This window comes from Liolophura sinensis, chromosome 3 (assembly GCF_032854445.1).
Source record: "Liolophura sinensis isolate JHLJ2023 chromosome 3, CUHK_Ljap_v2, whole genome shotgun sequence".
NCBI lineage: Eukaryota > Metazoa > Mollusca > Polyplacophora > Chitonida > Chitonidae > Liolophura > Liolophura sinensis.
In genome coordinates, this window is record NC_088297.1 from 2,565,553 (window position 1) to 2,593,452 (window position 27,900).

Consider the following 27,900-nt stretch of genomic DNA (forward strand, 5'->3'; position numbering starts at 1 on the left):
ATGGCTAAATTTAAAAGTAGGCGGTTGAGAAGAACCGCCAAAAAGCAATCGAAAAGAGAAAAGGAAGAAGCAAAGTGGGATAACTTTTCAAAAACTGGACAGAAAAATGGACGTCAAGGCAAAAACAGCGACAAGTCCAACAACAACATCAACGAACAACACAGCATGTCAAAAAGTGAGAAAGTGGAAAGAAAGACGTTTCAGAAATACAGGAAGAAAACGGTGTCAGTTGATTCAGAAGAGGAAGAAGTGGAAGTTGTCCCTGAGAAGTCGGTGTCGGTAAGTGCTGAAATTCAATGTGACAATTGAATTATTTCTGACTGCCAAATTTTATTTCATAGTTAAAGGCTCAAGGTTGCCAACGGCTCAGATCAGTTAGATTAACGTTGAGGACTATTTTCAACAATTTGGGATGTTTACCTACCTCAACGTTTAATTTATCTACCAACCGCTTTACCCGGAAATATGCACGATAATCTTGTCCGAATAACCCCAAAACAAGACTTACATTGTGAAACGAAATCAAATGTGTCATAGTCTGCCGAGAAGGAAATGTTTTCCGCCATATTTCTATATAGGGGCCCTTGTTGCCCAGTGTTTACCATGCTAATACAGTACAATGATCTAGGAGACTCTCATCAACATTATCGTATTAGTGAAATATTCCTGAGTATGGCGTAAAATATCAATCGAGTAAATAAATCAATCAAATAAGAGCAACGGGATCATCCGCAAATGAATTTTACAGCTTCAGGGGCGGGTAACCCATGGTAAACTGTACACAGTTTCACACCAAGCAATAGCATCATCCACAAGTGTTATTTCACCGTAAAGTCTGGCCCCAGGAGGCTCTTTCAACTCCCCCACTTTATACTTGGTTTGCAGAGTTTTATAGCATCAGGGACGGGTAATCCATGGTAAACTGTACACAGTTTCACACCAAGCAATAGCATCATCCACAAGTGTTATTTCACCGTAAAGTCTGGCCCCAGGAGGCTCTTTCAACTCCCCCACTTTATACTTGGTTTGCAGAGTTTTACAGCATTAGGGCCGGGTAACCCATGGTAAACTGTACACAGTTTCACACCAAGCAATAGCATCATCCACAAGTGTTATTTCACTGTAAAGTCTGGCCCCAGGAGGCTCTTTCAACTCCCCCACTTTATACTTGGTTTGCAGAGTTTTACAGCTTCAGGGGCGGGTAACCTATGGTAAACTGTACACAGTTTCACACCAAGCAATGGCATCATCCACAAGTGTTATTTCACCGTAAAGTCTGGCCCCAGGAGGCTCTTTCAACTCCCCCATTTTATACTTGGTTTGCAGAGTTTTATAGCATCAGGGACGGGCAACCCATGGTAAACTGTACACAGTTTCACACCAAGCAATGGCATCATCCACAAGTGTTATTTCACCGTAAAGTCTGGCCCCAGGAGGCTCTTTCTACTTTTTCAACTCCCCCATTTTATACTTGGTTTGCAGAGTTTTATAGCATCAGGGGCGGGCAACCTATAGTAAACTGTACACAGTTTCTCGCCACCTTGGATATGTTTTTTTTTTCTCAGCAATAGCTCAAGTCTATAAAAAGCAGTGGCTCTTGCCTATCAGCTCACCCACACCCACAACCTTGCATATATTACACTTGGTAACTACCGTCATACAATTAAGACAAAAATTCTTGAGCACGACTTTAATCATTTGTCAACCAATAAATTAATCAGTCAGTCAATCTGGTCACTCTTGCTATGTGTTTATTGTGCTGTGAGGATAACTTCACTTGTCACGTAGCATACATGTCAATTTTGGATTTCCCAGGCCAAGTCAGCTCTAACAGAAACAGACACCTCTGATGATGACACAGATAAGGAATTCGAGGAAACCAGAAAACTTGTTACGGAACAGAACCGCAAGAAAAGGAAGTCTGGTGGATTCCAGTCCATGGGTGAGAAAATGAGTTCTTGTTATGTATACCGATAAAGGGGAAAATGGTCTTAGTTTTAGTATTTAGCATGAGAAGGGCCACGCCGTCTCATTTATACAGTATTTCCGTGAGTACTCCTACCCATATCAAATTGGACACATTTCATTTGTTGCAGTGGCGTAAATACTTGTCAGATGAGCAAAAAAAAACCCCGCAAATTCAGTTTAGAGACAGCATATTCTTTTGTAATCCTGTGAAGCGGCACTAGTGTGAAGTGCCGGACATTGAGTCATTGTTACATCAAAAATTGATTGTAGCGCCACGTCTGTAATGTTACAGTGTTTCAGTTTCTAGTGTAACGGTCATACTGTCTTTAATTTATTGTGATCATGATGAGCTGGGAATACAACAGTTGATGTCAATAAAATCATGTCCTCACTTAACCTCAAACAAGAAATGCGAATGGGTGGTGATTCTTTCATTTGCCTGACCACGTGAGGCGAACAAAGTTCAAATCTGGGTTTGGACAGGGAATTTTCGGATTTTCCTGCTTTCACCACATGTACGTTTTGTGAAGACCCACCACTATAGTGTGAACACCTGTAGGTCACATGGGCCATACAAATCATTTATTGGTTACTTAACACAGGTTACTGGTTACTTTGGTTTTTCTCTGTACATAAAACTGACCTCCATCGTAAAAATGTAAAATTGTTGAGTGTAGACTGTAACGACAATAAATAAAGGCATCTCAATGAAGCAGTGCCAAACAGAAAATGTTTTGAGATCCCTTCTCCTTGCCCCCTACCACTGTTCTTATTTGGCAGCTCTTGTAGACCCTTCAGGTTGTAGTGCTTGTACCCTAATTCCTCAACCTTTTCACTTCTCAGCGCAATTTATGCACAATTTTGATTTCATTACGGAGCCATAACTACATTTGTTGGATTGACCAGTTTCAGGCCTTCACAAAAGTATAATTTTATCAGTCTACACAGAATGATGCCTTCAGAATATGCTTGAATAAACACCTTGCAAACATGCAAAAAGTTTGAAGAATTACAGCATTTCAATCATGTCAATATCTGTTCATTACTAGTATGCTGTACATATTCATGACTGAGCTTGATTTGTGGGTGAATAAGGTATTGTACATGTATGTATATGTATCACATCTGGTAAAGCCATGGGTTTACTCAGAGCATACTGATTTCCTCCACCAAATTCTGTGAATCTGCCCACAACTGATTTCCCCCACCAAATCCAGTGAATCTGTCCACCACTGATTTCCTCCACCAAATCTAGTAAATCTGTCCACCACTGATTTCCTCCACCAAATCCAGTGAATCTGCTCACCACTGATGTCCTCCACCAAATCCAGTAAATCTGCCCACCACTGATGTCCTCCACCAAATCCAGTGAATCTGCCCACCACTGATGTCCTCCACCAAATCTAGTAAATCTGTCCACCACTGATTTCCTCCGCCAAATCCAGTGAATCTGTCCACCACTGATTTCCTCCACCAAATCCAGTAAATCTGTCCACCACTGATTTCCTCCACCAAATCCAGTGAATCTGCCCACCACTGATTTCCTCCACCAAATCCAGTCAATCTGCCCACCACTGATTTTCCTCCACCAAATCCAGTCAATCTGCCCACCACTGATTTTCCTCCACCAAATCCAGTGAATCTGCCCACCACTGATTTCCTCCACCAAATCCAGTGAATCTGCCCACCACTGATTTCCTCCACCAAATCCAGTGAATCTGCCCACAACTGATTTCCTCCACCAAATCCAGTGAATCTGCCCACCACTGATTTCTGCCACTAAATCCAGTGAATCTGCCCACCACTGATTTCCTCCACCAAACCAATAAATCTGCCCACCACTGATGTCCTCCACCAAATCCAGTGAATCTGCCCACCACTGATTTCTGCCACCAAATCCAGTGAATCTGCCCACTACTGATTTCCTCCACCAAATCCAGTGAATCTGCCCACCACTGATTTCCTCCACCAAACCAATAAATCTGCCCACCACTGATGTCCTCCACCAAATCCAGTGAATCTGCCCACCACTGATTTCTGCCACCAAATCCAGTGAATCTGCCCACTACTGATTTCCTCCACCAAATCCAGTGAATCTGCCCACCACTGATTTCCTCCACCAAATCCAGTCAATCTGCCCACCACTGATTTCCTCCACCAAATCCAGTGAATCTGCCCACCACTGATGTCCTCCACCAAATCAAATGAATCTGCCCACCACTGATGTCCTTCACCAAATCCAGTGAATCTGCCCACCACTGATGTCCTCCACCAAATCCAGTGAATCTGCCCACCACTGATTTCCTCCACCAAATCCAGTGAATCTGCCCACCACTGATTTCCTCCACCAAATCCAGTGAATCTGCCCATCACTGATTTCCTCCACCAAATCCAGTGAATCTACTCACCACTGATTTCCTCCACCAAATCCAGTGAACCTGCCCACCACTGATTTCATTCATTTTACTTACTCTCAGGATGCAACCAGTCAGTGTGTCAAATTCCACTCTGTTTAGATATTTTTTCTTGACAACACCATAATCTTAAGTTGTACTTTCAGGCTTATCACATTCCGTTTACACTGGAATTATAAGAAAGGGTTACAAAGTTCCCACACCTATCCAGAGGAAGGTAATTATTTAGTACATGCATGTTTGGTATTACCATTAGCCTTAAATATGTAATTGATATTTATTTAGTTCATTAATTTATATATATGATATGTAATTGATATTTATTTAGTTCATTAATTTATATATGATATGTATTTGATATTTATTTAGTTCATTAATTTATATATGATATGTAATTGATATTTATTTAGTTCATTAATTTATATATGATATGTATTTGATATTTATTTAGTTCATTAATTTATATATGATATGTAATTGATATTTATTTAGTTCATTAATTTATATATGATATGTAATTGATATTTATTTAGTTCATTAATTTATATATGATATGTATTTGATATTTATTTGAAGGATATATGAACACATACCATAGAATAAACAGTACATTTTAAAGGAAAACGAAGAAAAGGGTCTTCAAAAAAGATATTTTTTTGCATTTTTGAGGAGTATTTTTGACTTCTTAATAACCCCACTTTTGTGTGCATAGTTTCAATAGTTGGAAATATTCAGAAATAATATCATTGATCAACATATTGGTTCTGTGAATACGGGACCAGATTAGTGCCCCCAATTCAAGCTCTCCCCAAAACAGTGTTGTTTTGATAGCTAGCACTGATGTTGTCACCACAGCAGGCTACACACTTCATTTATTTGCTAGTTTATTTATTTATTTATCTGATTGGTGTTTTACCCTCTCCTCAAGAATATTTCACTTATAAGACTGCTGCCAGCATTATGGTGAGTGGAAACCAGGCAGAGCCCGAGGGAAACCCACGACCACCCACAGGTTATTCGCTAGTTTACAATACAGACAAATTTAATATAGTACGGAAAGAGCAAACATTAACATAATTATTTTGTGATATAATGAGTTTAATACATTATGGTACTAAAAAAAAAACAATGGTGGGAATAAAACCCTAAAGGACTTAAATTTACTTAATTTCTGATAAAAGTGCTTGAACTCAAAACTCCCCTATTCCACTATGGAACAGTTGCGTTCAATGAGTCAAAACCTTTAGTAACAGGAAAACATTTAAGAACCTCAAAAAAGCTAAATATGCATGTATATCTGAGAATCCAAAAAAAAAAGCTACATGTACGTCTACTATTTCTGCAGTCGAATAAAAAGCTATTAAAAAAGTTTTTGTCCTATTCATGTAATTCTACTTCAAGGATATATGAAACACTTGGCTTTTACTTGTTACATGAAACACTTGGCTTTTACTTGTAACATGAAACACTTGGCTTTTACTTATTACATGAAACACTTGGCTTTTACTTATTACATGAAACACTTGGCTTTTACTTGTAACATGAAACACTTGGCTTTTACTTGTTACATGAAACACTTGGCTTTTACTTGTTACATGAAACACTTGGCTTTTACTTATTACATGAAACACTTGGCTTTTACTTGTTACATGAAACACTTGGCTTTTACTTATTACATGAAACACTTGGCTTTTACTTGTTACATGAAACACTTGGCTTTTACTTGTTACATGAAACACTTGGCTTTTACTTGTTACATGAAACACTTGGCTTTTTCTTGGCTTTTACTTTTTACATGAAACACTTGGCATTTACTTGTTACATGAAACACTTGGCTTTTACTTGTTACATGTAACATGGAGAGCAGGATGTGTACTAAACATATCAAAGTACAAAAGGCTTTTCATCTTTCTTCTTGGGGGGTAAAAACGGCTTTAAACCACAGTTTTCATAATTTCCAAGTGGTCTGTCTGAAAATTAACTAGCCTGCTGCGTTGGCATTAGCGGTGTCAGCTGTCAAGGAACTGTGTTGCAAAACCCGATTTGGGGGCATAAAACTAACGTCATTTCCAAATATTCCCAACCATTGATGTTAAATGTGCCTAGAACTGAGGGACTCTTAAGAAATATAAAATATTATTCAAAAATGGAAAGAATTTTCTCAGTTTTTTGGCATATTTCCTTTTATTTTCCTTAAAACCATGCTCTGCTTCACATGTGGCCCAAACCACAGGCGAAGTGAAAGTCATTTTTAGAAATTAAAGACCAAACAGTGGTTAATCCATGAAGTCAATTTACTTTTTACGAACAGACAATTCCACTTATTCTGGACGGGAAGGATTTGGTTGCCATGGCCAGAACAGGAAGTGGTAAAACTGCAGCGTTTCTTATTCCTCTGTTTGAGAAGCTGAAGTCGCACTCTGGGAATGCGGGCGCCAGGGCAATCATCATGTCGCCCACAAGAGAGCTGGCGTTACAGACTCTCAAGTTTACCAAAGAGGTACGTGTGCAGTTCTACAAACCTGAAAATAAGCAGCAGGAGTCCATTCCATAAAGCCGTTTCTGACTTTAAGTCAAAATTTAACTTCTCTATATGATGCTTGGTTTTGGGTACTGGAAGTTGAAATTTGGACTCATTTGTCTTAAGATAACATTGATGAGGTTGATAGAATTGTAATGGTTTAACACCCCCCCCCCCCCCCCCAATACGTTAGTTTAAGAGTGTATTTCAACTTTTGACTTAACTCAGAAATGGCTTTGTGAAATCGGCCCCTTTACAAGAACAATGTCCTTCAGCAAATGGTATTTTGAGAGCTGTGTGGCACAGGACATCGCTGCCGTGTAGATAACCCTCTTTCATTTTAATCATGTAAATAACTAGGAGATCTGCCATTATGTCCTGCTCCAACTTCCAGATTATTTCCAGGCTTCTACTGCCACATTCTTATTTTTTTTTTCAGTTAACTAATGAGTGAGTGCTTGGGGTTTAACGTCGTACTTAACAATTTTTTAGTCATATGATGACGAAGGAATCCTTAGAGTGCATGTAATGTGCCTCCTTGTTGCAGAACGTATTTCCATCGCTCTTTTATCTAGTGCTGCTTCACTGAGACGCCTTACCAAAGGCAAGTAAGCCACCAGGCGTGAGCCATTATACTGATACGGGTCAACCATTCGTTGGACTATTCCCTTCATGCTGAATGCCAAGTTACAACTTCCTCATTTAAGGTCTTAAATGTGACTCCATCCAGGTTTGACCCTGGATCTACCGTTCCCGAAGCGGACACTCTATCAGTTAAAAAATGCAAGGCAATGCTAATGTGAAGAACATGTATATCCTATGAAAGACTGTTAAACACTGTCTCAGAAAATGGGTTGATCTTTTTTTTTGTTTAAGATTTTTCCCTGACCCACTGGGTACCCGAAACGTCACATTTTTTGACTTTAAATAGCTAGTTTCACACCCCACGTGTATGTATATGCGGTGTGAATGATGAAATCTCCTCAGTCATACATATATGCGTTATTTATACATCGTTATGAAGACACTGACATGTAAATCATGGAAGTACAGGTATATACAGGTATGCTGTCTACCAAAATCGGCACAGAGATACAGAAAGAGACTTTTTTGTAACATGAAAGATCTCCATTAAAGCATTTCCCAGGAAATAACACCTTGATGGTAAAAATTGTAAATTGGTAACATCTGCTGTTGGGAGGAAGGCATTCAGTAAGGGGTTTGAATATGTAAAAAAAAATATATGCATAAAATAGTATCATGTTATTCATATTTTTCATTGGTAGTCTTTTTCCTGCCATTTAACAGTTATATTTAAAGACTAGAATAGATTTAGTTGTCCGATTTTAACTAAAAAATGAAATTCCTTCTTCTTTAAATTATGCAAAGCTAGAGAATCAAGGTCTTCATAATGCATGGATTTGAATTTTTACAGCTTGGAAGATTCATGGGGCTGAGAGCAGCTGTGATTTTGGGAGGTGATAGGTAAGTCTTTCACAACTTGGATGTTTGCTGATATAGTGAATTCTGGAACCTCTTTTTAATTTTGAAAACGGGGCCTCCGTGGCTCAATTGGTTAGCGCACTAGCGCAGCGTGATGGCCCAGCAGTCTCTTACCAATGCGGTTACTGTGAGTTCAAGTCCAGCTCATGCTGGCTTTCCATCTGGCCCTACATGGGAAGGTCTGCCAATAACCTACGGATGGGCGTGGGTTTACCCCGGGCTCTGCCCAGTTTCCAGCCAACATAATGCTGGCCACCGTCGTATAAGTGAAATATTCTTGAGTACAACACCAATCAAATAAATAAATAAATAATTTAGACTCAGCCAGCGGGAGGTGGATTTGTACTATAATTGTTTTTAACAGGCCATTCCTTTTCTTGTATGTCTTTGTGAAAAAAAGGCAGAAGAGAGGGGTGGGAGGAGGGGAGTAATAGCAATCAAGTTCTTGTCTTCTCCTTTTGGATATAATTGAGATAAGATTTCATGACAGTTTTGTAGGCATTAAACAGACCTTTTGAGGGCGTGCAGGTGCTATTTAGGTTGGGCTGCATCAATTATTCCAGAGTTATCGCCCTTTGAACATAAATGCGGATTTGGAGATACTTGTAGTAAATGCTTGTTAAAGTGATATGCTGTAGAGTCATACCATGGTGATTTATTGGTTCCAAAAAAAAATACTGAGCTTAAAATTGAATTTTTTTTTTATTGGAACCTGAGTGTATTTAGTCAAAAATTCAGCTTTGGTTCCAAAAACTGAATGTTGAAAGAAAAAGGCTTACTATTTTCTGTCTTTAAATGTCAAAATTTTTATTGAAAGGCATTCTGTGAATAGCAGCAGTCACTATCCACTTCGATAATGTATTTGAAAATATTTATCCAGTTAGATTAATTAATTCCGATGTCTGTCGTTATATTATCAGCAACATTTGTAACAAGCGTAATTGTTTCATTTACCATATTTATTTTTTCTTTTTTTTAGGATGGAAGACCAGTTTTCTGCTCTTCATAACAGCCCAGACATGTAAGGGTTTAAGCTTCAACCATAAAGATTCATGCATCAGAAAAATCTTCTCTTAATGGGGGGGAGGGGGGGGGGGGGCGATGAGGGGTAGATTATGGGTTGGATCACCCCAATTGAAACCTAGTATGTTGCTTCACTAAGACAAGTTACAGAAGATCAAGTTTTGGCCTCTTTCGTTTATTTTGAACAAAATTATGGCTATTTTTTTTTCTGTTGTGAATTTTAATATATGGTAAATAACCTTATGACAGAAAAACAATCAACCTGTTGCGAAGTGCATTGACTAACTGCTCAGTGAAGCATGAACTGTTGGTGGTAGGAGCATTGACTAACTGCTCAGTGAAGCGTGAAATGGTGGTGGTAGGAGCATTGACTAACTGCTCAGTGAAGCATGAAATGGTGGTGGTAAGAGCATTGACTAACTGCTCAGTGAAGCATGAACTGTTGGTGGTAGGAGCATTGACTAACTGCTCAGTGAAGCATGAAATGGTGGTGGTAGGAGCATTGACTAACTGCTCAGTGAAGCATGAACTGTTGGTGGTAGGAGCATTGACTAACTGCTCAGTGAAGCATGAACTGTTGGTGGTAGGAGCATTGACTAACTGCTCAGTGAAGCATGAAATGGTGGTGGTAGGAGCATTGACTAACTGCTCAGTGAAGCATGAACTGTTGGTGGTAGGAGCATTGACTAACTGCTCAGTGAAGCATGAAATGGTGGTGGTAGGAGCATTGACTAACTGCTCAGTGAAGCATGAAATGGTGGTGGTAGGAGCATTGACTAACTGCTCAGTGAAGCATGAACTGGTGGTGGTAGGAGCATTGACTAACTGCTCAGTGAAGCGTGAAATGGTGGTGGTAGGAGCATTGACTAACTGCTCAGTGAAGCGTGAGTTTCTTTATTTATTACATTCATGAACTGTCAGTATGATCCCACTGACCATCCCTGATGCTGTCCTGCGGCGCTTAGTCACTAACAACCACAACCAACGCAATGAATCCTGGGAAACACGTTCCGAGTCCCAGGGCGAAACTTTAGGTCATTTATCGTAACCATTGTCCTGATGACTCAAACTTGTAGGGGACATATCTTGTGTTTGCAGTACTTCCAGAATGCTTGCTAACATGTGAATTCTCCCCCTGTATTTCAGAATTATCGCCACTCCTGGACGATTCCTGCACGTGCTGGTGGAAATGGAGCTGAAGCTAACCTCTGTGGAGTACGTGGTGTTTGATGAGGCCGACAGGTGAGTTAATTACCGTACAGGTAGGACTGCTTCAGTGGCCTAATGGTTTAATATTCAGCATCTGCCTTGAAGTCGGGAGACCTGGGATCAAGGTCAAGCTGTGTGATAGTGGAAAAAGGTATTCTTGCTGACTCAGTTGGCACTCAGCACAGAGAGAATAGAACCAGAAAACAGGACTGGTTGACTCAGTGTCGGTATAATGTGACTGGATGGGGTACTGTGTGACTGGATGGGGTGTCATGTCTGGTGTCTTTAGCATAGTACTTCAGTAGCGGCGGCACTTTGGTGGCATTGACTCAAGAAGACACAGTATACGTGTTCATGTATACATAAAGACCTAATAACGTGTCCATAATCATGTGATCAAAAAATTGCTGTGTACAACATAAAACTTCAAGTATACATACAAACATGCACTAAGCTCACAGGTGTTATGCCCCACCTGAATTTGTGGCAAGCAAACATAAAAACATGCACTTAGCTTACACGTGTTGTGCCCTGGCTGAATTTGTGGCGAACGAACATACAAACATGCACTTAGCTTACAGGTGTTGTGCCCTGACTGAATTTGTGGTGAAGAAATATACATTAGACATGAGACACAGATTGGCTGAAAAAAGAGGAAAAGCCAGGTGTCAGTGGGTCTGCTTAGGGACCTTGTAGTTCAGGGGCAATGCCCTGGTAGGGGATTCAGTGGGGTGAAGTGCCCTGAGGAAAATTCATGTCGAATTGTGATTTTTACTTTTAAAGGGGAATCAGAAGCTAGATGTGGTGCATAACAAAACTGTATATTTGTATCATCATAACACTTGGAAATGCGCAAGAGTCCGTGCGTGTGTGTGTGAGGGGGGGGGGGGGGGTCAGGGCGTTGCGGGAGCAGATGAACTCAACGTCCAAGATCGTCTGTGAGTCATTGATAGCAAGGGTTCCAAAGTTTTTGGATACTGAGTAATCCGCACACCCATGCTTGCTCTATCTCCCCCCTATTGTCCTCAATGTGCACTTGGTGCCCTGACCAACACCAGATGAACGTATTTTTCATGCCCTTGTCAATCGCCTCTTTTTAAAGTTCGTACCATGATGGAATTTACACCATGAGCGACAGAGCTGAAACCACAGGCGCACGTGCCAGAACTAATAATGTGCGAAGGTCACGTACCAGAAAACATCCATATTATCAGCTCATCTGATTGGTTAAAATGTCGAAAACAACTGCTGTTATAAACAGCCATTCTACTTGAGTCGACATCATTCAAAATGAACAACATCTCCCATGGAGAATTACTTTGTTACAGATTGTTTGAGATGGGATTCAGAGCGTATTTGCTGGTTACAACTCTTCTGATACTTTGTTACAGATTGTTCGAGATGGGATTCAGAGAGTATCTGCTGGTTACAACTCTTCTGATACTTTATTACAGATTGTTCGAGATGGGATTCAGAGAGTATCTGCTGATTACAACTCTTGTGATACCTTTTTGCAGATTGTTCGAGATGGGATTCAGGGAGTATCTGCTGGTTACAACTCTTGTGATACTTTGTTACAGATTGTTTGAGATGGGATTCAGAGAGCATCTGCTGGTTACAACTCTTCAGGTATTTTGTTACAGATTGTTTGAGACTGGATTCAGAGAGCATCTGCTGGTTACAACTCTTCAGGTACTTTGTTACAGATTGAGATGGGATTCAGAGAGTATCTGTTGGTTACAACTCTTCAGGTACTTTGTTACAGATTGTTTGAGATGGGATTCAGAGAGCATCTGCTGGTTACAACTCTTCTGATACTTTGTTACAGATTGTTTGAGATGGGATTCAGAGAGCATCTGCTGGTTACAACGCTTAAGGTACTTTGTTACAGATTGTTTGAGATGGGATTCAGAGAGAATCTGCTGGTTACAACTCTTCAGGTATTTTGTTACAGATTGTTTGAGATGGGATTCAGAGAGCATCTGCTGGTTACAACTCTTCAGGTATTTTGTTACAGATTGTTTGAGATGGGATTCAGAGAGCATCTGCTGGTTACAACTCTTCAGGTATTTTGTTACATATTGTTTGAGATGGGATTCAGAGAACATCTGCTGGTTACAACTCTTCTGATACTTTGTTACAGATTGTTTGAGATGGGATTCAGAGAGCATCTGCTGGTTACAACTCTTCAGGTACTTTGTTACAGATTGTTTGAGATGGGATTCAGAGAGAATCTGCTGGTTATATCTCTTCAGGTACTTTGTTACAGATTGTTTGAGATGGGATTCAGGGAGCAGCTCCATGAGATCATACACCGCCTGCCTGAGACTCGCCAAACGGTCCTCTTCTCGGCCACTTTACCAAAGCTACTGGTTGAGTTTGCCAAAGCCGGGCTCCATGACCCGGCACTCATCAGACTGGATGTGGATTCTAAAATCAGTGAACAGTTACAGGTCAGCCAAATTTGTCTCGTCGGTTTATTTTTTTGTTTTACATTGCGAATGGAGAAACTCCCCATGGGCCTATTCCACAAGTCCAGATTAAGCTGCGGTCTGAAGGGGAAGTTTGAGTTAAACCTTTTTTTTTGGTCCCGAGGAGGTGAAATTGTTGTTTCAATATAAATTGTGAACTATGCAACAAATTGGAATTTACGTGACTAGTCAATAGTCATATTGTGACAGTCGCTGTGAGTTCAAGTCCAGCTCATGCAGGCTTCCTCTCCGGCCGGACGTGGTAAGGTCTGCCAGCATCCTGAGGAAGGTCGTGCATTTCTCCCAGGCTCCGCCCGGTTTCCTCCCACCATAACGCTGTCCGCTGTAGAATAAGTGAAGTATTCTTGAGTCAGAAATCAAATTAAATGGGTTCTCCTGCCCTCTACTAAGGGAAGCAAATCTTGTAACCCAGAAAACAGTGCAATGCGCTTTACTTACTTGAATGACAATACCACTGATTTCAATAGCAACACCAGTAATCCTGAAAAGTCATAGCTAACCAAAGTATTGTTATTCAAATACATGCAGGTAGAGGACAGGGCTGTTTTATTACTTACAAGATTTGCTTCCCTTTGTAGAGGGCTGGTGAACCCCATTAACTCTTTTTGTGAATTCGTCCCTGTCTCAACATCATCATCATATGACTGAAAAATTGTTAAGCATGGCATTAAACCCAGCTAGGCACTCACTCACTCACTCACTCAGCGTACCAACATGAAGTTCAAACAATTCATACGTACAGTATTTTGTACGTCACTATTACCGTACCATTTTCCTGTACGTGCGATTATCGTACATTTACGACGTTTGTATAAAACTGGGCCCAGGATCTGAGGTCATTGGTACGTCAAAAATTGTGAATGATCACGTCTACAATATTATATTTAACGTGCTGTTTTTAATATGATGTTGTCATTGATGAGCTGGGAAAGGAACGTCTGACGTCAGTAAAATGACGTCAGTGTCATCTCCCGGGCACTTGACAGGTCAACATTGCTTGAAGGGCATTTGTAATCTGATTTTGTGTGCACTTTTCATTTCCTAGCCAATTTGATCAAGTGTAAAAAAACAGCCTGCTCCATGCATTCATGTTACTTTTGCATGGGCTATAAATTTTGGGAATATTTTTGTGTTTGGAGATGTCATATCTGCGGTGCCGAGCTGATGACAAGCCCGCGGTCTTACTGAGCCTCTTGTCTGATATAATCCCGCCTTTCCAGCAGACTGTTGTCTTCGCCGCCACAAAGCACCATGTGGAGTACATCCATTTAGTGAGTTCAAATAAATAAGAAACAGAAATATGTAGATTTGCTCTTTGCTAGCATTCATGTTTTTTGTTTGTTTTTGTTTTTTTTTGTAGTCATTTTTCAGTTTCCGTGGTAAAATGCTGTTCAGGTGAGATGTTTTGGTGTGTCAGCCAGAGATGTGTTTTGACTTTTTCGCATTAAACTTTAGGACTAGTGGAAGTCCTGGTTTAATAATGTTGTACTGTAGTATGGCATATGTCTGTCTGGCCGGCTATCTGTACTTTATTTTTTTGGCAATACAGCTGTTTGATATTTTTGTCCCTTTTTGTGTCTAGCACCACAGGAGTAGCATGTCAAGTCTGTACAGAGTTGTTCCCCTTTGTGTGTCATTGATTTTCTATGTGAACATGTTGTATTGGAACAACAGCTTTCCTTAAGACTTTAAACATGTGACAATCACGTGCATTTTAAACATCAGTGTCCAGTCTTGTAAAATAAAAAAAAATGAGAAAAAATGTCTAATATTTGCTCTGCTACAGCAGCCATATGGTCTGGAAACTATTTTTTTTTTCCTCGTGTTTTCAAGGCACATCACAGGCTTCTGTCTTCCCTTACTGTCCACAGTTACTAACCGCAGCAGGAGTGACCAGCAGTTACATCTACAGCTCTCTTGACCAGACAGCCAGGAAGATCGCGGTTGCTAAATTTCAGCACAAGAAGTGCTCTGTGTTGATCGTGACGGATCTGGCCGCCAGAGGGATAGACATACCCATGTTGGATAATATCATCAACTACAACTTCCCCGCAAAACCCAAACTGTTTGTTCACAGAGTTGGTGAGAAAAACGTCTAAAAAATTTTGTTGATTTTTGTAAATAGTGCTGCGCAAAGCAGCTGCATGTAACTTGGCACATCCCTGATCAGTTAACCCCTTACGATCTGCACTGTGAAACTCTCATTTGGACACCTACGTGCACATATAAACGTTGATGTCTATGAATGCGATTTAATCCCCATTCTACCAAGAGAACGCTGTGATTTTGAATTTATAATGTTTAAGATTTCGTATGTATCTTGTGTATTTGATTGAACAGTTACATGTAGGATTGCCTTTGGTTAGAATTTGACAAGTCTAGCCTGTCCTTTACAAGCAAGTCAGCACATCTCTTGGCCTTTACTGTCATGCTGCAGCATTTTCTGTTAAGTGTAAATGACTTCATCACAATTTTTTGTTACATTTATTTGTAATGTCAGGTCATTTCATAGAGCATATCAGGGCCTCCATGGTTGAAGTGGTTAGCAGTGCGACACAATGCAGTCGCTGTGAGTTCAAGTCCAGCTCATGCTGGCTTCCTCTTTGGCCATGCCTGGGAAGGTCTGCCAGCAACCTGCGGATGGTTTTGGTTTTTCCCCCGGGTTCTGCCCAGTTTCCTCACACAATAATGCTGGCTGCCATGGTATAAGTGAAATATTCTTGAGAACGACATATAACACCAGTCAAATAAATAAATTAATTAATAATTTAGGTCATATCTGAGGAGGACTTTCAATAGCATATTTCTTGAAAATGCTCAACATCAGAAATCAGCTAAAGAAATCAGCAAGGGAAATAAATTTTCGATGGAATAAAAAAGATAATCAGAATGGAGAGTAGTGCATCAACAACGGAAGTGTGATAGTTGGCAGAGAAATACTGGTATAAAATGGTAACCATTGAAATTCGACCTACATGCATTGTTTATTTATCCAGTCACGGTTCTAATTGTTTATGTGCATATAGATGTTCAGGTAGTATGACATGTGAGTCTTGACAACTCCCATGGCTTAAAGAGAATTAAATGTAGGTAAACAATGCAGTGGTGTTTATACTAACAATTTACTTGGCATTGGTCAAGAAATTAAGGCAAAAACTTAAGTCTTGAAATTGATATAATTCTGTTTTTATCTACTTCGCTGGGATTGAAAAGATTGAGTGAGTTATTCTACATGATTGGTCATTTCTCTCTCCCTCAGGCAGAGTTGCCCGCGCAGGCCGCAGTGGTGTGGCATATTCGCTTGTCTCCCCAGACGAGGCACCATTCCTCATTGATTTACATCTGTTCCTGGGAAGACCACTGAAAATTGTGACATCAGATAAGAAATTAGAAGGTAAATGTTTTAATAAAAATCATTTTTAGTTTGCCTGTACAAACCATGTGTAAGGTGAGTTATTTTAGAGTAGGGAGTCTGGTACAGACGGTTGCTATGCTGAAAAATATATAAATGAAATACAACATAAACTGTCTATTTTACCTCCTGCTCAGATAAGTACAGTCGACACGTTTACCTGTGAGTGTGACGTCGCCTGGTGCAGACCCGAAACTGGATGATTTAGTTCACTGAACCAGTTCAGAGCATTCAATACATGGGATGGTCTGCAAGCAACCTTATGAGTTTCCTTCTGGTTCTAACCGAGATTGCTCTGACGTTAGGCTTGGCAAAATTTTGTTCTGCCAAGGATGACCCCAAACCAAGGTCAGAGTGCACTCCATTTGAAAACCTGATACAGTTGCCGTGATAGTTTGTCAGAGTGTTGGGAACAAAAATTACAAATCAAATATTTCTCCAGGGCCTGAAGTTTTTATACATTTGTGTTCTTGATGTTTTCGTCTGTTGATTAATCGCAAGCAACATGTGGATCGCTTATTTCCTAGGGCGCAACATATATGACAGGGAGGCTGTGGGGAGGTGGAGGGGGTGCCTCAGTTGATTAGCTTGCTAACGCAGCATAACGACCCAGAAACCTTTCAGCAATGAGGTCGCTGTTAATGCATCTTATGCTAGCTTCCTCTTCGTTCGTGGGAAAGTCTGTCAGCAGCCTGCGGATGGTCATGGGTTTCCTCAGGCCTCTGCCGGGTTTCCTCCCACCATATCGCTGACCGCTATCATATATGGGAAATATTCTTGAGTACGCCGTAAAACACCAATCAAATAAATAAATACATGTTTGTCAATGTTTGTCACGCCGCATGTGACTGCATTATGTTTTTAAATGACGCTCACTCTGACGTTGGGTTGTTACTATCCTTGGCCAAACACAATTTGTTCCAATCCTAATGTCAGAGCCAACTCGGACTAATATTAAAGTAAAAAATATTTGAATACTGTGTAAAAATAAAACATGTATGTTTTATCTTTCTCCCTAGATACAGATGGTTGCTATGGACAGGTTCCCCAGTCTGTGATAGATGAACAGAATCAACACATCCTACTGTGGACACAAGCCTCTACAGATCTGGTGGGTAGAAAGACAGTGTGCAATACTTCACAGTTTTCTCCCCAAGTTTGCTGAAAACTTTTTTAAGAGCCAAACTTACCCCTCGCGCATTTTATAGCCAATTGCTGATTGTCGTCGAACTGTTTGCCGCCGTACGTGGCAAGGTCTGCCAGCAACCTGCAGATGGTTGTGGGTTTCCCCGGGCTCTGCCTGGTTTCCACCAACCATAATGCTGGCCGCCGTCGTATAAGTGAAATATTCTTGAGCACAGTGTAAAACACCAATCAAATAAATAAATAAATAAAACTGTTTACCAGTGTGGAGAAAAGTCATCACAATATAAGTTAAACCACTCAGGTAGTGACTTCATATTAGGTACACAGGTTCTTATTGTTGTGAACTGGGTTGTTACCATGGCAACTGACTACAAATGGAAAGTTTTTTGAATGATGTGAGCTCTGTAATATCCCAACCTATTACAGGATCCTATTTATTTATTTATGATGATCTAACTGTCATCATACAAGTGGAAAGGAATATTCTTGTGAACTGACTTTAATATAAACATCAGTTATTCAATGAATCACTTACGCATATGAGGATGAAGTGCTGCCAGTGGATGGATCCACCACATCGGATGTCCACAGTTTAAGCATATTTATAATTAGATTTTGGAGACAAAATTACACTGGATTGGACAATTTCAGGGCCTCACGAAAGGTATAATTTTATCAGTCTTCACAGAACATTTGCCATCAGAATATGCGTGAATAAACATCTTGCAGGTTGAAGAACTAAAGTAACTCCAAAGCTATAGTCAGTGGCTGTTAAGCTAGAAATGGATGCCATGTCTTTTTGGCACTCTATGAATTCATGCTTTCAACATGAATGTGCCCAGTAGAGCAAACTTCTGGGCGGAAATGGGTGTGATAATGGTACAGACTGTATTAAATTGGTGTGATAATGGTACAGACTGTTTTAAATTGGTGAGATAATGGTACAGACTGTATTAAATTGGTGTGATAATGGTACAGACTGTATTAAATTGGTGTGATAATGGTACAGACTGTATTAAATTGGTGTGATAATGGTACAGACTGTTTCAAATTGGTGTGATAATGGTACAGACTGTATTAAATTGGTGAGATAATGGTACAGACTGTATTAAATTGGTGTGATAATGGTACAGACTGTATTAAATTGGTGTGATAATGGTACAGACTGTATTAAATTGGTGAGATAATGGTACAGACTGTATTAAATTGGTGAGATAATGGTACAGACTGTATTAAATTGGTGAGATAATGGTACAGACTGTATTAAATTGGTGAGATAATGGTACAGACTGTATTAAATTGGTGTGATAATGGTACAGACTGTATTAAATTGGTGTGATAATGGTACAGACTGTATTAAATTGGTGTGATAATGGTACAGACTGTATTAAATTGGTGTGATAAAGGTACAGACTGTATTAAATTGGTGTGATAATGGTACAGACTGTATTAAATTGGTGTGATAATGGTACAGACTGTATTAAATTGGTGTGATAATGGTACAGACTGTATTAAATTGGTGTGATAAAGGTACAGACTGTTTCAAATTGGTGAGATAATGGTACAGACTGTATTCAACTTCAAAAAGGAAATTTGTGCTACACATATGTACTTGTATTGAAAAATGTGATGAACTGTTCTCGATGTTGTATTTGATGATTGCAGCAAAACATGAAGAGAGTTTGCTCAAACGCCTACAAGCAGTATGTCAGGTCAAGGCCGGCACCATCTGTCGAATCAGTCAAGCGGTGCAAGGAGATGGTGCGAGACCAGGTGGCAATGGGAATACATCCGATATTTGGTGGGTGAAACATATTACTCAAGTCCTTGAAATCCTTGAAAGGTCCTGAAGTTTCTTGAAAGACTTTCAGTACGGTGCTGAAAGAGTTTATCTCAGGATAAATTCGTGGAGGATTTTTTTTTATTTTTCAAAAGTTTAAATGTCACATTGTGATAGGATTATCTTTGAAATGGACAGCTACAGGAGCTGAGTGCAACAGTACCAGTTATTCTCAATATGAAGTTTGAATTTAAGCTGATCGTTTTTGAAAGGGTCGGCAAGAGAACGAAGGAAAATAAGCCCTTGGAAATCCTCCAAAAAAAAATATTTCCTTTCATTTGTGCTGTTTATGGGAACCCTGGTCACATACATTTGTATTTCCTGAACACGTCAGTTTCAGGGTTCTCACAGCGGAAATACAGAGGAAGTTGTCCTAAATACTCACCATATATAAATAAAGAAAAATATTAACGACAAACATTTACAAATAAATATTCACATTTCACTATATTTTCAATTTATATGAAATTTGCATAATTTTTATGCTTTCACTGCCTTTTAACTGTTGATGTTTACAAATAATAACACATAGTTATTCAACAAGTTACCTGTCATTTGTAGAAAAGTATATGGCAATGATGTAATCTTAGCTTAACTATTTGTACAAGTTTTGTATTTTTTGCTTTTTGGATATGTTTTTTATCTGTTTATTATTACATACATATATACAGCGTACATTTATTTGTGTATAATTTCAGGCAATGTTGACCAAGAAACAGAGGAAGAGAGATTAAAGCTGCTAAATGCCATGAAAACCTACAAACCTGTTGCGGTATGAAAACCTCATATATTGTGAACTACATTAACTCCTCGACCTTTTCGCATGTGAAAGAGCAACTTTCAGTGCAATTTGTGCACATTTTAAAGTTTGTTTTGGCAACAAAACTACTTTGGTTGGATTGGCCAATATTCGGGTCTGCACCTAAAGTATAATTTTGTCAGTCGACACAGAATAAAGCTGTCAGAACATGCTTGAATAAACACCTAGGAAACTTGTGAATTGGTCCGCTACTTTTGTTGCTATGTCCCCTTGCAAAAGATCTACATCTTCATGCTAGTCCTGTCAGCTCATGGTTAGTGTTTTGCATAAAATACTTTCAAAAAAACCCTTACAGGAAAAAAAGAGAAGATAGTTTTGAGGACGAGATACACAACACTCATCCGAATTTCATATTTACACTTCCTTTAGTTGATGCATCATACCAGAAAATTGCACACATATTTTCCGTGCCCAAAATATGGGTTGTGCTACTCTGTGCTATGGCTTTTTCTGTCATCGGTTTTGTCTGTCTGTAAACTCTGTCTGTAAAGTCTACCGAAATCTTAGATTCCATGATTCACTTTGGAGATGTGTAAAATTTATTCATGTTTTGTCTACCACAAGAGGCAAAGCTTATTTAATATGACTCCAGTGAACAAAAAATTTTTGAAGTTATCTCCCCTGGCCATATAGTGATACACTGTATTGGTCTTTCATGTCAATACACTATAAATTTATTCGATTTAGAAGTGGATATAGGGCAACCCTGTGAACTTCAATAATTTTAAATTTCTTAAAATGAAAGTCCTCATAAAATCCAATAAAAAAAACGGACAATATTTGGAGACGGTATTGCAACAACTAATCAGAGCGATGTACCCAAAGTGATTAGCCAAGTTTATACCTCTGGCTTCGGTGTTATGTTTGTTTTCACAGACAATATTTGAGATAAACTCAACGACAAAAAACAAAGCCATGGTTGTGATGAAACAAAAGAGGAGCTTCCATGGAGGTACCATAGTTTCCAATACCAAACGGGTGATGGAAAAACGAGAATCTGACAACAAAGCGGAGAGTGAGGAGTCCACTTCACTGGTTCAGAGTACGCAGGATGATGTTCAGGTTAGACTAACGTAGATTTCTACGAATTTGTCCTGTTTTACACCAGTTCCTAATTACAATGCTCTATAATGAAATGAAATGACTTTTCAGATACACAAATATCATTTCGTTGTAAATTTTTTGTTTTCTTGTGATGCAATGGTGGGTTAGTAAATTGGACACCTGGATTCAAATTTTTTTTTTACTTTTTAATTTTTATTGTTCTCTGGTACTTGGAGAAGGTCTGTCAGCAACCTGCAGATGGTTGTGGGTTTCCCCTTCGGGTTCTGCCCGGCTTCCTCCCACCATAAGGCAGACCACCGTCGTAAATGTGAAATATTCTTGAGTACGGCATGAAACACCAATCAAATAAATAAATTAAATGCTTATCCACTGTTACATTGTGCTGTTGATCGCTCATTAAAGTCCCTCTAAGATAATTCTTCACAATCAAATAATGATATGTTTTGAAAGACATGTGGATTAACAATTCTACAATGTCGGTTTCTTGGTTCTAATATGTCCTTGGTACGAGTGACGTTGAACTCTGCTCATTGATTCAGTCATTCAATCCTATGTGAGAAGGTCTGCCAGCATCCTGTGAATGGTTGTGGGTGTCCCCAAGGCATGGTCCCAAACCAGCCAAATCTCACCATAATGCTGGCTGCCGTCATGTAAGCAGAACATTCCTGAAAATGTTTTAAAACACCAATGTCCGATAAATTGATTCAGTTTGGAATGCTTGGATATTTATTTATTTATATTTGTTACAGACTACCTTTTCCACAGTCATTGTGTCCAAAAAATATCATGACTCTGACTCGAGTGAAAAACGAGGCAAGAAACAGAGACGAATACAGGTCAAGGATGAGGAGAATTACCTGAGTTACAGACCCTCGGATTTCCAAAGTGAAAAAGGGTGAGGTTTTCTCCATTAGTATTGCTATCTCACAGGTTTTGAGCTTGTGTTGCTAGGCTTCTCGGTTGTTCAAGAAACTGTTATGTATTTGTAGATCTTTATGTAGAAACACATGTAACTGGCAAACAAGTTAAGTTATGGCGTTAGAATCTGACTCACTTGAAAGGGTTGCAGTTTTGGTTCAACTGCCCACTTAGACATTTTTGTTGGCAAGCAGGTTTTTGTAATTTTCTCGTGGTTTTTATCAGTAAACTACCTCTGGTGTCTTATTCCTTACATAATATAGCTCGCATCAGACAAGATCCTCCACTTTCCTTTGATCAGCAACAGCCATTTAGAGGACCTGGACATTCTAATATCCTACAGCTGATGTCTGTGGTCTAGGTTATCTCCCTTTGTCCGATTCACATCTGTACTGAATTGATGGGCTTTTTGTAGGATAAATTCTAATGCCTTGCCCAAAGTGAGGGTCACTGACACTATATATTTCTGTATCCTATCACTTAGTAACCATGCAACTGTAAAAGTGCTATATTCAGAAAGTGTAATCCCTATTAACAATAATACTGTTACTTAATCCACTTTCAAAATAACTCCTGGGGGCCTCCGTGGCTCAGTTGATTAGCACGCTTGGGCAGCGTAATGACCGAGGAGCCTCTCACCAATGCGGTCGCTGTGAGTTCAAGTCCAGCTCAAGTTGGCTTCCTCTCCGGCTGTAAGTGAGAAAGTCTGACAGCATGACCTGCGGATGGTCGTGGGTTTGCCCCGGGCTCTGCCCGCTTTCCTCCCACCATAATGCTGGCCGCCGTCGTATAAGTGAAATATTCTTGAGTACGGCGTAAAACACCAATCAAATAAATAAATAAAATAAATGACACCTGTACGCATCTGATATATTCACCTAAGGGAGTGATGTCATTTGTGATCATCAGAGGGGTAATGCATGTTTGCTGTAAAGTCTACCGGTCAACTACAGGTACCTCCTATTTTTGTGGGAGGCCTGTTGGTCGAGTGGTCTAGACAGTTGACATGTATTGCTGGCGATTTGGTGCCTGACTCTGACGTCGCTGGTTCGAAACCCACGATGGTAACAGCCAAATTTCAGCACTAGAATCTGTGCTATGTTCAGAAAGTGTAATCCCTGTTAACAATAATACTGTCACTAGTAATTTGTAAGTAATTTTTGGAATGCAATTAAAGGCCACAGAGCATTTCAGTTTTATTTTGTGAAGTTATAAAAATATGAACATTCTAACTGTCTGTGTGGTGTTTAAATTCTTGATTACTTTTGGACAGGTTGAGTTTGGGGGGCAGTTTTGAGCAGCAGGTGACTGGAGCAGTCTTAGATCTTACCGGGGATGAATCCAAATCCATGAGTAGTGCAGCAAACCAGCTTAAATGGCAAGTACAGTACTCTAAAGCTTTGAGAAACCCTTGATTGCTCCTTAATGTATTTGGCATTGTGCTTGATGCACAGGTTCAAATCCAGCTCTGGCATGTTTCGCTTCGGGTTTTAGTCAGGAGGTTTGTCAGGTGACTGGCAGTGGTGATTTCCTTCAGGCACTTCGATTTACGCCTGGGCCTCTGTGGCTCAGTTGGTTAGCGCGCTACCGCAGGGTAATAACCCAGGGGCCTCTAATCAACGCGGTCGCTGTGAGTTCAAGTCCAGCTCAAGCTCGCTTCCTCTCCGGCCGTATGGGGGAAGGTCTGGCTGCAAAATGCGGATGGTTGTGGGTTTCCCCCGGGCTCTGCCCGGTTTCCTCCCACCATAATGCTGGCCGCCGTCGTATAAGCGAAATATTCTAGAGTATAATTCAAATAGATCAATTCACGCCACCACAGCCTGACCACCTGACCACTGTCTTATATGTAAAGTATTCCCTGATATGGGCAAGCGCCAGTCATTTTGAAATTAAAATTAAATTTCAAAAAAATTCCCAAATCTGATTGTAAGTTTTTTGCTAATTAATAGTTTTCTTGATTCTGTTCATTGTTTTTTTTTTTTTGTACAATACAATGTAACTGCCTCAAATATTCTCCTGTTTTGATAAAAATTTTGTGTGCAGTTTAATTTTTGATAGATACATATGTAGAAATGTGTCGCACCTTACATTGTTCCATTTCCATGGTTACCATGGTAACCAAATTTGAATCTTCAGTTTTAATTTTCTGTAGGATGCATTTACATTTACCTACACATGGATACCATCGTGCTGTGGTCACCAGATAGCTAATACCTACTCTATATCTACCGTCTACTAAAGTAATGATGTATTTTTCTTTGTGAATATTTTGTGGGTATTTTTCTGTGGTTTTTCCCCCCATTTCTGTGCCAGTGTAATGTGCATATATTCTTGCATCTGAAGTTTGTGTTAATATACTGAAACTGAAAAACTGTGTTCTGTTTCTTTTTCGAACAGGGACAGAAGAAAGAAGAAATATGTCAGAGTGGGAGCTGGGCAAGACCCAAAGAATCGCAAGATTCAGACAGAAAGTGGAGCGTGGATTCCAGCGTCTTACAGATCCAACGTATATCCTTTTGTGAATTTTGTAATGGTTTTTTTCCAATAGTTCAGACACGCTAGGTGCTGTGTGGGGAGTTTGAGTTTTCCACTTTTTCCAAACACCTGGTAGCCAGAAGAGCGAGTGCTTGGGGTTTAACGTCGTACAATTTTTCAGTCATATGACGACGAAGCAATCCTTAGAGTGCATGAAATGCACCTCCTTGTTGCAGGACGGATTTCCACTGCTCTTTTTATGTACTGCTTCACTGAGATGACTTACCGAGCAAGTAAGCCGCACTGCTCAAGCCATTATACTGATACGGGTCAACCAGTCGTCGCACTCTCCCCTTCATGCTGTAAGCCAAACGAGGGAGTTACAACTTCCTCTTTTAAGGTGTTAGTTGTGACTCGACCCAGGATTGATCCTGGATCTACCAGGGACGGTACTCTACTAACGGTGCTGTCGGGGCCGGTGGTAGCCATAAGAGCTTGTAGGACTAGTGGAGTTGCCTTACGTGAAGGTCTTCTGATTTGCCTTCAGCCATGTCCATCCAGTGTTCTTTTACATTTTTCTGTTTTGAAAAGTTTGTCAATTCTGGTATTTTTCCTTAAGTCTGCATTTTTTAAGCAGCATATTTTGCTTGATTCTCATTGATTCATCCACCTTATAAAACCACCTAAGACCCTTTTATTTTTTGAAGTTTATTAATTTCCTTATAGAAAACCTTAAGTGTTACCATCAAAACAATCATTTTATGCTCCAAACATACATGTACATATATTTGTATAAGGTAATTATATCTTTTTACATACCAAACTTGAAGTGAAATATCTGTTTCGGGGTGGTAGATCCAGGGTCAATCCTGGGTCGAGTCACACCTAAGACCTTAAAAGAGGAAGTTGTAACTTCCTCTCTGGGTGTTCAGCATGGAGGGGATAGTGCAACTACTGGTTGACCCGTATCAGTATAATGGCTCGGGCGGGGCGGCTTACTTGCCTTCAGTAAGGCGTCTCAGTGAAGCAGCACTAGATAAAAGAGCGATGGAAACCTATCCTGCAACAAGGAGGCACATTACATGCATTCTAAGGATTCCTTCATTGTCATCTGACTGAAAAATTGTTAAACCCCAAGCACTCACTCACTCGTTTAAGTGAAAAACAACGCATTATTTGCTCTAGGTTGGGTTGTTTTTTTTTTTAACACTCCTATTTTCTCTACCCTTGGAACTGATATTGTACATGCACATGTGTATTTTTTTATATCTGCATGAACTGCTTCAGAAAACTTGAAGCCAACCCGTACTAAAGATGAACTGCCTATTTCCTCAACAAAGTTAATAACAAATGTTATAACACAGTTTTGAAAAATTGAGTTCAGAAAAATCTCACCTTGAATTCCATGTGTCCAGTGTTAACATTTCCTTAGTAGTTCATCTGTACTGTTATTTATTTATTCGCTTTTGTTTTTTATTCTTCACATGTAAAGATCTTGTCTTGAACGTCAAATCTATGTGTATTTCCTTAACACTCTATACTTACAAAGATTGGTTAAACAAGAACAAGATGGCGGATGGCGGCGGCGATGATAGCGACAAGGAAGACAACTCTGCGCATAACAGGTTCTCGGCGTCAGGAACCACGAACAGGCAGAAGCGATGTGAGTGACGCTTTCTGATCACTTTTGTTATCTAATTTTACATCAGTGCTCTTTATTGGGGACCTAACTGGTCTGAATGTTGGACCGTGTAGACCATGAAAGGTGTCACGGACGTTACAAACTTTTGATTCTAAATCACTAGTCAGCTTTACTAGGGTGAAACTAAAATTCTAAAAACTCCTGCCACAGAAAAAAAAAATGACTATTCTGTTTCACAAAAGTAAAACTGTCTGAATCATAGCCGGTTTACCATAGCTGGGTTTGTGGCCACACTGCAGCAGTCTGATTTTATGGTCATTGTTAAATTGGCGTCAAAATACACGTATAAATGAATTAAAAAGTACTTTGTACAAGTAACGCAGAAAGATATTTATTCTACGTTTTTGCAAACGAAGGGCGATAACTCGACGCGAAATAACAATACAGGATGTGATTTGGTAGTTTGTGAGCTTTAAAAACTTTCAAAAAACGGGAATGGTAACATCATTAAAGCCGAATTTGTTTCGTGATTAAGGATTTCGAATTTGGACGTGATTTAGGATTCTGGTTTTTTATTTCAAAATCTCGGACAAGAAAGTTTTAGACCATAGTCCATATCCAAATATTTTCTTTGTGAAACGTGTTAGACAAAATTGTTGGCGAGTTCGCCGTCTAAGCTTAGCCTTTCTTGTGGAATGGGCCACAGTGATCTCCCCTTTGGCGCCTACTTTTTACCTCTTTGACTATATACTAAGCCTACTACTGACACGGATCTCTAGGTGTATCTTTTATATGTACATATATCCCACTTCTTTGTTTTAACTTCATTTCATTTACACGAGAAAGGTTCCCTTTTTCAGGGCACACGGCCGGTCCAGATAATTCCAAGTCAGGACCTTCTGGACAGAAAAAGTTCAGATTTGGCAGCAAGGAAAAGGAAATACGTCGACCAGAGCAGATTTTAAAGGAACGTCGGAAGAAAGCCAAGCAATACGCTTTCCAAATGAAACGCCAAAACATGAGACAAAGACGGAGAAACTTTCAATCCAGTCGCACGAAGAAAGGAACGCGGTGAAACTGTCAAGTTCTGGATTGTGTAAATTGTTTGAAAACATGACCTACAGAAAGTTATTGTGTTTTGGGTGTTTTTTGTTTGATCTTGTACCGGTCATGCATGAACTGTGTTAACAGAGAAGTACATGTAGGCTGCTCTGAGGTTTGTGATCTTAATGCCTAAGACGTATACAACAGTCATCAGTTTTATGGCTGGGATAAACCGGATTAAACAACCCACGTCAGGCAAGTTAGTGGCAAATTTCCCACGCCTAACGTTCATCCATTTCTTTATTTGATTGGTATTTTACGCCATACTCAAGAATATTTCACTTATACGAAGGTGGCCAGCGTTGTGATGGGAGGAAACCGGGCAGAGCCTGGGGGAAAACTCAGCAT

At 39.8% G+C, this 27,900-nt stretch overlaps 1 protein-coding gene across 1 annotated transcript; it reads left to right on the forward strand.

The window, feature by feature from the left end:
- On the forward strand, positions 1-27,567 carry LOC135463974 (ATP-dependent RNA helicase DDX54-like). The gene is made up of 20 exons (XM_064741446.1): positions 1-279; positions 1,816-1,942; positions 4,529-4,599; positions 6,694-6,882; positions 8,339-8,388; positions 9,386-9,427; positions 10,576-10,671; positions 12,908-13,091; positions 14,270-14,401; positions 15,002-15,212; positions 16,390-16,524; positions 17,562-17,653; positions 19,354-19,489; positions 20,227-20,300; positions 21,225-21,410; positions 22,163-22,308; positions 23,605-23,709; positions 24,729-24,839; positions 26,348-26,469; positions 27,309-27,567. The coding sequence occupies exons 1-20, from the start codon at positions 1-3 to the stop codon at positions 27,521-27,523; spliced, it is 2,703 nt and encodes a 900-aa protein (XP_064597516.1). The 3' UTR covers positions 27,524-27,567.
- The last annotated feature ends 333 nt before the right edge of the window (positions 27,568-27,900 follow it).

Coding starts and splice junctions, on each gene's coding strand:
- LOC135463974 (XM_064741446.1), top strand. CDS start 1: ATGGCTAAATTTAAAAGTAGGCGGTTGAGAAGAACCGCCAAAAAGCAA. Junction 4,600..6,693: donor CCACACCTATCCAGAGGAAG/GTAATTATTTAG, acceptor TTTTACGAACAG/ACAATTCCACTTATTCTGGA. Junction 6,883..8,338: donor CTCTCAAGTTTACCAAAGAG/GTACGTGTGCAG, acceptor GAATTTTTACAG/CTTGGAAGATTCATGGGGCT.